Below are 12066 nucleotides of genomic sequence, written 5' to 3'. Positions count from 1 at the left end.
AAAACTCATAGAAGAAAATTGTAAATCTTCATGTATATTTGTGTGTGTGTGTGTTTTTTTTGTCGGTATTAAGATTCACGTTAAAATAGTTCCTAGTTCTTAAACCAATGCCCTTAACATTTTCCTTTTGTTTAATTTAAGTTTCTTAATGACCCGTTAAAAAAAAGTCTTTTAGTCCTTTGTTTATGATCTGTTAATAAAATTCTTTGCATTCGTCCCAAAAACATATAATTTGTCAAGGATGCAATGGACCGCAAAGATTATACACCTCCCTAATTATACGAATCTTTAGGTTGTATCCTTTTTATTTAGCTACAATTTCATCTTTTGTTGATCATATCTTCTCGGGAAGTGAGGTGATTTTTTTTATTCTGCTTTTGCGACTTCCTAGTAGTTTGGTTAGGTGAATGCCAGGTAATTGGGGACTAAGTTTTGTCACAAATTTTGTCCTCAAGAAAAAAGAAAAGGAAAAAAGGGAATGTTACCTTTGACCTCTAGCCCAACTAATTAAACTCTAAAGCAACACAAACTGAGACTTACAGTTACAGATGACAGATGACATTAAAGATTGATGAGAAGGCAGCGGTTAGTTGTATAAGAATAGATGTTTGATTCTGGGATCTTTAAATATAAACCGAAAAATATTGGTCAATACTAATTCATTCAGTGTGGCACCAAAAGCAAAAGCAACCATGATTCAATTCAGAAATGGGTTGCTTCTACTTCTTCTTCTTCTATTGGGTTTAGTAGTAGCAATCTCAGCCACAAACTCCTCAACAATTGTCACTTCTCTACCTGGTTATACCGGTGACCTTCCATTCACCCTTGAAACTGGGTAAGTTCTTATCATCATCATTGTAGTTCTAGCTCGGTCAGATTTTGTTCCTGCACTGCAAAAGCGTTCAAGAAATTAAAAGAGTTTTTTTTTTTTCTTTTTCTTTTTCTTTTTGGGTCAAAGTTTTATGTTAAATAGCATATAACCTATGCAAAGGCATATATGCATTTAAAATTATACACAATTTTTATTATAAAAATATAAATAATTAGTCAAATTATTATTAAAAAAAAAAAAAAACAACAACAACAACATGTAATACATGCATACGTATACTCTTGCAGTGCAAAAGTGTTCAAAAAATTAACAGAGTTCTATTTTTTTTTTTTTTTTTGTGTCAAAGTTTTATGTTAACTAGTATATAACTCATGCAAATACATAGATGTATTTAAAATTAAAAACAATTTTTATTATAAAAATATAAATAATTAGTCAAATTATTTATATTTTTTTATTATAACTTGCACCACCCTCCCTTAAAAGTTACCATGACTTTTGACTGGAGTTATGGTGTGCCTTTATGTTAGAACCCATTTTCCTCTCTCTTGTGTGTGTCTATGTTTGTTTCTCAAAAAAAAAAAAAAAAAAATTAAGTGGATAATTACACTGTGGTCCCCACATAAATGTAGACACATAACACAAATTCAAATTCTCTCTCTCTCTCTCTGATTTTCTTCAAATTTTATCCGTGGCAAAGCTTAGTATATTGTTCATGGCCAGAAGAAGTGCAAGTTCTTTTTTGTACTTTGTTAATAGGGTTAATATCTATAATTCTCACCACAAAATTGCATCTATAATGCTGTACAACTTCTATTATTTTACAACTTAATTTAAATATTATTTCTTTCTTTTCAAAATTTTTTCTTTATTAGTAGAAGAGAGAGAAAGTAATAAAATAATTTCAATTTTTTTTAGAAAGCAATAAAAACTTTTTTTGGCATTTGAGACATCTAATATAGGTTCTATTATTTTACCACTTTATTTCAATATTATTTCTTTATTTGTAATTTTTTTGGCATTTGAAACATCTAATATAAGTGGTTTTTTTGTTTGTTTGTGTTTGGTGTGCTAAAATTCATCACATTGCCCTTGAATTTTATCATCTAGAAAAATGTTAATAATGCATAAATAGTAGACACTAATTAATTTTATTTTTTGTTGGATATTGTTACATGTAGATACATTGGTGTAGGCGATAATGAGACCGTGCAAACATTTTACTACTTCATTGAGTCCCAAAGGAGCCCTACACGAGACCCTCTGATGTTATGGATGACTGGAGGCCCTGGTTGCTCTAGTATCGCTGGTTTTATGTTTGAAAGTGGTATGTATATATATATGCTACTCTTACTCATTCTATAATTTATTCATTTTAATGAAAAAATAATTGGGTATCAAATTATTATTATTATTATTATTATATATATATATATATATATATATCGTAGTGGTTGTCATATCCATCTTTATTAGAGGTTAAATGATTCATTAAAAAAAAAAAGAATTTTTATTGCAGTCTAGTTCCTTATTTTGATAATTTGTTTGACAATAAATTTTTCTGAAAAAATGTATCTCCACCTTTCTCATTTTTTATAATTGGTTGTGAATAAATTAATATCACTGTTACACACACCAAAATCTATATTGTTTTTATCATACACTAATTATAATAGGTCATATCAATAGTTATGAAAAAATTTGTATCTATAAACTAATTGTAAGAATATTCCCATTGGCTTAATTTAAACCCCAAAAAATTGCAAAATAGATAACACTATTGAAGTATTCCAAAAAAGAAAAAAGAAGAAAGAAGAAGATAACATACAAAAAAATAAATAAATAAAATAATTACAACTTGCTACAGTGTCATGTATATTTACATACCCAATGTAGCATTGTGTAAATTTTTTTTTACAACTTGCTTGTGTGCGTTAAAATATAATATCATTTTAATGTAGTGTATTGTAAAATAAAAAATGGGATATTAATGGGGTTGTAAAACTAGTTATGTAAAATAAATAAAATGGCTTTTTTCATAAACTAAAATGTTGTTTTGTTTTGTTTTGTTGGCATATCGGGACGGGAATTCTCTTATCACTTATTTTATCCCACAAACCCACACCAGCCCACCAAAATGGATCACATTTGGGTTGACTTAAGGTGCGTTTGGGAAGCGCGTTTGTGTTTCCCAAACGCACGTTTTGCGTTTTCAACCATTTCAGCCTGCTTTTTTTTTTTTTTTTCCATGCATTTTGGCCAATTTTGTTACTGTTCAGCAACTTTTCAGCAGCAATATTTGACTTTTTCCGTGAACAGTGCATACTGTGCACTGTTCATGGACCCACAAATTACACTTTTCAACAACTTTTTCATTAAAAATGGGTCCCACGGTACTATTCACATATTTAAAAATTATTTTGCTACAGTGTTTTTCAGTTTTCAGTTTCAGTTTTCAGTTTTTAGCTGTATCCAAACGGACCCTTAGTCGAATTTCTAGACTTGGGTTGATTTAGGAGTTGGGTTTGGGCTTGGGCTTGGGCTTGGGCTTGAGCTTGAGCTTGTCTTATTATTTTAGGGCCTCATCCACAGTGCATGAATAATTTCAGGACCGAAACCATACAGAGCAGTCTTTTCTTAAAACCCTATAAATCTCCAACTTCTAAAGCCAACATAAGTATTTCCAAGTTCCAACTATTCTTAAGATTTATGTGAGTTTAAACTCGAGTCTTTGAATTCCTAATAAATTAGATCTCAATGTTAGTAGGGGTTAAAAATCTAGTTTTAAATCTTATGAATTTTATATTAGTTTCATGAGGTGAAAACAATATATCCACGGTAGGTGAGACTTGAAGAAGAAAGGTCAACTAGTTTTGGGCATGATTTATTATAATTTTAATTAAGTGTGGTAGATGGTATTAAAATTCTTAACTTTTGAATGAGACTTTAGAATCCCATGGACTGTGATAATTGCGATATTCCAAAAATTTTAATTTTCTTTTATAAATACAATTGAACTTTAATTTATAGGATCCGTTTTATGATGATTGCTCTTTATCATTGGAAGACACCAATTGATTTATGGTGTATGCGAGATTTGAACCCTAAATATTTTATTCGAAGATAATAAACTTTTCTAGTTGGCCTAGTTGGGATTAAACTTCCTAATTTTAACAACTCTTAAAAATATTAAATTCTCACCTCATATTCATGCCAACCAAACACAATCATTTTTTTTTGGGGGGGGGGGGGGGGGGAGAGAGAGAGAGAGAAAGGACAATTTGTAAAGGATTCAAGATTTCAATTAGGTCCTTGTGGCAACATATATTGTGTGTGATTTACAAATGATATTTCCTTTGTGAAGAACAATCTTCTAAATGTATATCTCATATTATATAGGTCCAATAACCTTCACACTTGGAGATTACAATGGAAGCCTACCAACACTTAAAGATAACCCATGGGCATGGACGCAGGTATGAATTTAATTGCGTTAATTTGATCTTTATGCACATTTTATGTCAACCTAATTGTAACAAAATTTTAATCCATCTTACTGAAATATGATGATGGTTTTTCAGAGTCTCAATATTATATATATGGATGGACCAGTTGGTGCTGGATTCTCTTATTCAGAAAGCTTAGATGCCTATTATTCGGATGATTACCAATTTGCGGCACAAACTCATGAGTTTCTAAGAAAGGTGTGTAAGAAAGTGGATACCAATAGAATATATTTAGCTAAAAAGATGCTTTTTTTAATCAAATTTTATCCAGTGATTAATTCCAAAATTTATTCAATATGCAGTGGTTGGAATTGCACCCTCAATTTTTGGAAAATCAAATCTATATTGGTGGTGACTCATATTCTGGCATACCTATTCCAATAATTGTGCAAAATATAGTGATAGGTAATATCTATGGAAGAGGATCAAAGTTTTCTCGACTCAAACTCTTCTTATGCCTTTCTTTTGTTAAAGACCCAAGTCATCAATACTTGGCTTTCCTAACCTAATAATTAGGTAAAGTTATTGAAAATAATGAAAAATTTTGGTGAAAGGTCTCAACTTTTCTTACCATCGAACCTTTTAGATCAGGGACGAACCCAGGTGGGGGCCCAAGGGGCCTAGGCTCCCCTAGTCCCATTTTTTTTTTTTAGTTATTATATATTTGATTTTTGTAGTTGGGCCTCCTTCCAAAACCTTAGGCCCTCATTCTCCTTAACAAGTTTAGCTAGCTTAACCCAAATAGCAACTATCCAATCCAAAAACTTAACAAAAATAATAAAAACATTCACAATGGTGGTTGTATTTTAGCAAAATAAATTAGTTTACCACCAAAAAACTAAAAAATCATGTGTTATTGGAAAAACTAAATCTAAAATTTTTGCAACCATAGTAAACTGGTATAGATATCAGTTGATTATAACAAGTTGTTAAAAATAAAATACAATATTTTATTAAGATTATATCTCTTCCTTCAATTAAAAAACTCAAATTCTCTCTATTCCTTTATTATTTTAATGAGTTGTTTATATTATTTTAAATGAAGTGATAAAAAAAAAAAATAGAACATTTGATATCGGATGTATTGTAAAGTGAAGTGGTAAAATAGATAAAATACTATGAATGCTCTAACTTCCCAAAAAAAAAAAAAAAAAATCCTAGCCAGCCTAGTATTAAAAAAAAAAAAAAAAGCCATTATTTTGTATTTATTTTTGTCTTTGTAGGTAATTGATTGCATCTTAATGTATTTAGAAACAACGATTTTGAGTATTTATAATTTTTTAATGCTATATGGATATTTATTTGGAGCGGGTTTTTTTTTTCTTTATTCTCTGGCCCTCGCTAGCTTAAAATCCTCGGTCCATCCCTGTTTTAGATCGAGTGGTACCTCCCCATCACAGGACTTTTATTTAATAATTTTAAAACTTGGTTTAAAATAAGTAAGATCCTCTAAATTTGAAAAAAAAGCTATTTCATAATTCAAATTAAATACTAGAAATCTAAAAATATATCTAAAAGACTAATATGGTAATACTCACCATATTAGCGTGGCACCATGTACACACTTAATGAGGTACAAAATAGCCTAACTTGACCCGCCCTTATTATCACATGAACAAAAGCCAAGTAGCATAGATTTATTTATTATTATTATTTTTTTGGGTGGAAATGGAACACTTATTACTTGCTAATACTCTTTCTAAAATTGACATTTGATTTCATCATGGTGTTGCAGCTAATGAAGCTGGAAGCTTGCCACTAATAAATATCAGAGTAAGTGATCTAACATTTTCTCAAAAAAAAGAAAAGAAAAGGAAAACGACTTTAAAATGTTGTTCCTAGAATAACTATATACTTTTTTTCATTTTTCTTCTCAAAATTCTTTGAAGAATATTCTGCATTTCGAAGTTTAGTTGATTAAAAATAATGTGAAAATGTCATCAGGGATATGTGCTTGGGAACCCAGTGACAGATGGATACACGGACGTGAATGCAAGAATCACTTATGCTCATCGTCTGTCACTCATATCAGATGCACTCTATGAGGTAAATTGATGTTTAACAATAATGAGGGCTTTATCCAGTCAGGCTCAAAGCAAAGATTGATTTCTTTTGTTATTACTTCCAATAAAATTGTTGCTTTATGGTTCTTCAAACATAATATAATGCAAACATTTACTTTATAAAGCAAAACACATGCTATGCATTATATTACATGTTAAGAGTCACAAGCAACCTTTATTTGTTTGAACACTGACTGGTTCAGTGGTTCTAACAGAGTATTATATTATATTCACTCTTATAAGTTGTGATTTTAAGGTTCTATGGCGTAAGCCTGTACCAACATGTGTATTATTTTCAGTTGTTTTTCATTTTTTTGCCTTTCTGATAGTACTTCCTATTAGCTTGTATTGTTTCTTACTACTAATGAATCTCTTCTAATCAATGCAATTTCATCCAAACTCTTTATCTTTCATGCTTTACAGTCAGCCAAAAATAGTTGCGACAGCAATTATGTAAATATAGATCCTAGCAATTATCAGTGCGTATCAGATGTTGCTGCTATTGACGCGGTTAGAAGATTAAAACATTGTCCTTATTTAGACTTATTACATCATAAAACTTCCATATTCACTAAGAATTGGGTTGTCATTTGAATTTGCAGCTGACAAGTGACATAAATTTGGTACAAATTTTGGAACCATATTGTAGCAATGCAGTCCCAGAACCAAATGAAGATGTAGAGTCGGTTCGAAGATTTCTCACAAAAGTTTCTAGTCCTACAACAGTTTCTAGTCCTACTTCTACACATTGGTGTCGTGTAAACCCCTCTCTCTCTCTCTCTCTCAAACAAATTGTGTTGTATATACCTGTATGTGTTATTACTTATTTGTATCAGCAAATATCTAAGATATTGGTTTAATTGCTTTCAGAGCTATAATCATATGCTCTGCTACGTCTGGGCGAATGAGAAAAGTGTCCAAGAGGCTCTTGGTATTCGACCGGTATGTGCACTCTTAATCATATATCATAATAACTAGTCATAACACAGAATCACTATAAGTCTATAACCATTTTTGTGATGCTAAATAGGGGACGAAACACTTTTGGCAATACTGTAATACCACCTTAGCTTACACCAAGTCTGTCACTAATGTTGTTAGCTATCATCGAAATCTCACCAATGCCGACATGCGACTTCTGGTATACAGGTAAATCCAGCTGGATACTTTTGCTCTTCTGTTTTCATTGTTCACAGTGACATTCCAGGTTTATTGCCCAAATTCCTCACTTAAAAACTGCAAATAAACTTTTCAACAATATTCAAAATTAACAAAATCTATTAGTTATTGAGCACATCTAATTAGCTTTGTCTCTTTATAAGGGCTAGAGTCTCAGAAATTCTATCTAGGCAACAAAAGTTCAATTCCTTGTTATTAATTTTCTTTTATTGGGATTAAGGCATACCTTTACTTCTACCATCTAAATTTGACTGATCTACCAGCATGTGCACAACAATAATAGTGAAAGCAAATCTCAATTAGCAAAACTACTGAAAATATAAGTTAGCAATATGCACTGGATCCTATTAGATCTCTGCAGCTAAGCATGCGTGGGCGAGATTAGCATTAGGATGAGTGACCTCTCAAGCCTTGTGTTGCACCCTCTAAATAACAAAAATAGTACCGACTAACACAATCTTTTAATTCCTACAGTGGTGATCACGACATGTCAATTCCACACATTGGCACGCAACAATGGATATCGTCTCTTGGTTTGACTACAGATGAGAGCTGGAGAGTATGGTCTGTTAATGGTCAAACTGCAGGGTGGGTTTCAAAGTTTGTTAATCTCTTATAATTCCTCCCTCCCATTCCACCCCCCCCCCCCCCAAACAATAGAAAAACCTCTCTTTTTCTATCCTCCCCAAAACTCTCTCTCACTTGGTCCATCTCGAGATATCATGATCCTAAAATATGTTATCTTTCTCATGGACTTGTAGGTACACAAAGAAGTTGATCGACACAACTTTCACTTTGAATTACGTGACTGTAAAGGCAAGAAATATCCTTTACTAAACTGCCCTCTAAATATTGTCTGCAACTAGAAATCTAAAACAAAGTTTCATTCCTTTTTTACAGGGAGCAGGCCACTTTGCTGCAGAATACATGGTTAAGGAGTGTGCTGCCATGATAGATAGGTGGCTGGCCTATTTCCCTATTTAAGTGTGACTGGTTGAAATTGATTTGGTTATTTGATAATGTGGAAGCATGTTTTCTCACAATGAAATTTTGTTGAACTTCAAAAGTTAGTGCAGAATAAAGAAACTTTGAAAAGTCTTTCTCTCAAATCACTTATTCCTCTCTCATTAGATCATAACCATTAAAGACCCTTTCAAGTTATATGCAATGATATGGATCTAGTTTAGGACTAAAGCAGCAATCCCAACACAATGATGTCTTTCTTGATCCAAGAATCCGATGCTTACGTTCCTATTATGATCACTAGTAAGTGTAACATTATGATCACTAGTAAGTGTAACGATAAAAGGTTAAATTTTAAAGTAGAATATATATATCAGAATATGGTAATGCAGTAAAGGGAAGCTTATCTGCTCCAAGATCAAATCAGTTGTAAGCAGTATGTTTAGACACATTTTAACAAATTAGAATGAACAGTCTGATTCCCTAATTATATATTACTACATATTAAAAATCTCCTTTCCAAACATATAGCACACTTCATTATCAAAGCTTATGCAGTACATGAAGTTGAGTTTATAAATAACCATAACTTAGCAATTCAATATTTTCTGGAACTGGAAGCAAAGATGGGGAATTGGATGAAACCCAAAAGCACTTCAAAGGTAACAGCTATAAAATAACAAAATTCATCACATGATCTTCAAACTCAAAAGCAAACAAGTGGAAATTTAATCATTATTGATACATAGAAAGTATGGTACAAATAGCAAAACATACAAGTGTGAAGTGTGCATAATTACAACATAAGGAACACGAATTCCGAAATAGTACTTCATATTTCCAATTATATTTAATCATGTGGCTGCAGTACATAAGTTTTGTCCATGTATATAAATCATCAAACACATGCCAAAGTCTCAACAAATTGATATGCATCCAACCACCCAAATTGCAAAGAACTCTTATTCTCGTTGCGAATGCGAGTCAAGTCACAAACCTTCTTAAAACTCTTGTCCCTAAAATTATAAGATATGATCTTACCAGGTATATGCAACAAGAGTGATGACTCCTCCTCATTCTCATTCCGAACAACAAAAACTATAACGAATGCATAATAATAAGAGTCACAAGGATCAAGATAGTCCTTCACCATCTCAGGAAATGTAGCCACGATCTCATCAAGATCAACCTCATACTTCACAAACCACTTAGAATAGTCCCTCTCCATTTCAAAAACTTTGAATTTGGTAGTCCGAACTCCACATATGTCAACAAGATGCAAATGCCCATTAGACTCTCCGAAATATCTGGACCTTCTTTTACCCCGACTTTCAACAAGCCTCGGCATTTTCTCGACTTTCTCTCTTTCAATATCAAAATACAAAGCAGACCCAGATGGAGAAATCCAATGAACTGCACCGTTACAATACACCCCATTATCGAACACTATATCGAATGGAGCAACAAAGGGAGACCCAGAAGTTCTCCAAGTTCGAGTCTTGGAGGAATATACTTCGATTTGGTAATAGTACACAGAAACATTAGTGCTCCGAACGCAGACAACTTGGTAGTGCGGTGACTTAGAAGGCTCGAAAGCTAAGGTAAACCCAAATATCGAAATGGGTTCGTTGGGACTAAAACTCTTAATACTAGGAAGCGTTGTGGATTGTTTGGTTGTGAAATTACACACGTGGTAACAATGGTGTTTGTTTTGGTGAATGATGTTGTTTTTTTCTTGGACACTACGGCACAAGAACAAGCCGTGGCAAGAGTTTAGAATCTTGATATTTGAAGGGCTGTTTTGGTTGATGAAATGGAGAGAAGTGAAGGGGGGAGCGGTGGTGGTAGTTTTAGTGGGTTTGAGAGGAACCAATTGGAAGAGTGATGGGTTCCGGCGGAGGATGACGGCGGAGAGAGAAGTGGGGTGGTGGTTTTGGTTTTGGCTTTGGTTTTGGTTGTGGTTCTGGTTCTGGTTGTGGTGGTGACAGAAATGAGAGCTGGAGATCAAGGAAAGCCAATGCTTTGAAACGCATTTGAAACGAAGGAGAGGCTTGACGGGTACACGAATCAGGATCTGGGTCACCAGATCCTCGTTGTTTGCGATTGTTTCAGCCGATGATGAGCCATAGTTGGTGGTGAGCATTTTTGGGTTTCCGACATAAACGAGAATGCGTGCTTTGTTTGTGAGAGACACAGACAGAGAGGAGAAAGAGTAAAGTGGAGAGAGTGATACATAAGCATTTATACGATAAAGAACAAAATAATTTGTTAATTCTGTTGAGGGCTGTATTTGACATTTTATTGTGATAATTTTTTGTTTTTTTGGCTGAGAATAAAAACTTTTATTAATAGAAGCAAGATACAACTTGAGCATCCTCCTTAATTACATCTAAAACAAAAGGTCGAGTAGAATTAGAATTAAAGAAGCCAAAAAATTTAACGGTTGAGCACATGAGCAACCTTGTTAGCCTTTCTAGGAACTCAGTTAAAAAAAGAAAAATAAACTAAACTAACTAAATTCTTACTATCTCTCCATGGAACAGAATCAATAATAACTCTCCATGATAACTAAGTATATGGTAAGGAAAGGTTGGTTAATCAATGGCCAAAGCTACTAATTTAGGAGATGTTTTTAGAATTTTTATTATGTGAAAAAAAAAAAAAAAAAAACTAATTCTTTTGACAACTTTTTATAAATTCCATGAAAGTAGTACTTTTTTTATTATATATATATATATACAAGATAGAAATTCTAATCTAATCTAATCTAAGTATATATGTGTGTGAAACTTCTTCTTGGAGACAAAAAAAAAAAAAAAAAGTAATTGATTCTTTCTTAAATGGCCCATTAATAAATGACCCTAAACACTCATTAACAGGACACATTTGATTTTTATTAATTAAAAAAAAAGCTATAATCATTATATATAAATATTTGTAAAATTCTATTGTATAGATATAATCATCAATGAATGGTTAAGATTAATAGTCTATTTTTATCCCAAAAAAAAAAAAAAGAGTCCATTTGGGTATTTGTATTTTTTGGTAGCTTATTTGTATTGTTTTTATTATGAGATATAATTTTTAGAAATGTTTTATGCTAAATGTGTGACAAAAAAGTTAAAAACTATTTTTTTAAAACTAATTTTGTTAAATTAAAAGAAAAGTTAGACAAAAAAAAAAGAAGAAGTAAAAATCAAAAAGATAAAAGCTAAAAGTTTTAGGTGAAGCCAACACTAAATAAACAAAAAGGTATAAAAAAATATGTATAATACATGTATACAACCATGAAAGATATAAGGAAATTTAATTAAATGGTAAATTTGTCTAAATTCACATTTAATAAAAAGATATTGAAGGAAATTATAGTCTTGTACTACATCTAAGTTTGTTTCCAAACTTTGTCCTATTATTTATAGACACTAATATTATTCCCATGCGATGCACGACTTGATGAAGATTCATGTGTAAGCTAATTTTTTTTTAAATTATTAAATAAATAGTAATAATAAATTATAAAATA

General features: G+C 31.8%; 2 protein-coding genes across 2 annotated transcripts; one reads left to right on the top strand and one right to left on the bottom strand.

Moving 5' to 3' along the window:
* The first annotated feature begins 503 nt into the window (after positions 1–503).
* LOC115968266 (serine carboxypeptidase-like 18) lies at positions 504–8774 on the top strand. The gene is made up of 14 exons (XM_031087603.1): positions 504–835; positions 2014–2159; positions 4232–4308; positions 4414–4536; positions 4641–4743; positions 6074–6111; positions 6283–6384; positions 6825–6911; positions 7004–7159; positions 7272–7343; positions 7432–7550; positions 8055–8168; positions 8342–8396; positions 8481–8774. Exons 1-14 carry the CDS (start codon positions 693–695, stop codon positions 8562–8564), a joined length of 1419 nt encoding a protein of 472 aa, XP_030943463.1. The 5' UTR covers positions 504–692; the 3' UTR covers positions 8565–8774.
* Positions 8775–9249: 475 nt separating this feature from the next.
* Positions 9250–10784, bottom strand: LOC115968267 (F-box protein At5g07610). The gene has a single exon (XM_031087605.1). It carries the CDS (start codon positions 10684–10686, stop codon positions 9442–9444), a length of 1245 nt encoding a protein of 414 aa, XP_030943465.1. The 5' UTR covers positions 10687–10784; the 3' UTR covers positions 9250–9441.
* Between the last annotated feature and the right edge of the window lie 1282 nt (positions 10785–12066).

The sequence above is a fragment of the Quercus lobata genome, chromosome 11 (genome assembly GCF_001633185.2).
Source record: "Quercus lobata isolate SW786 chromosome 11, ValleyOak3.0 Primary Assembly, whole genome shotgun sequence".
Taxonomy (NCBI): Eukaryota; Viridiplantae; Streptophyta; class Magnoliopsida; order Fagales; family Fagaceae; genus Quercus; species Quercus lobata.
The sequence above is the reverse complement of the archived record's forward strand: the minus strand, read 5'-3'. Positions and strand labels throughout refer to the sequence as shown.

Coding starts and splice junctions, on each gene's coding strand:
- LOC115968266 (XM_031087603.1), top strand. CDS start 693: ATGATTCAATTCAGAAATGGGTTGCTTCTACTTCTTCTTCTTCTATTG. Junction 836..2,013: donor CCATTCACCCTTGAAACTGG/GTAAGTTCTTAT, acceptor TGTTACATGTAG/ATACATTGGTGTAGGCGATA. Junction 6,112..6,282: donor TGCCACTAATAAATATCAGA/GTAAGTGATCTA, acceptor AAATGTCATCAG/GGATATGTGCTTGGGAACCC.
- LOC115968267 (XM_031087605.1), bottom strand. CDS start 10,686: ATGCTCACCACCAACTATGGCTCATCATCGGCTGAAACAATCGCAAAC.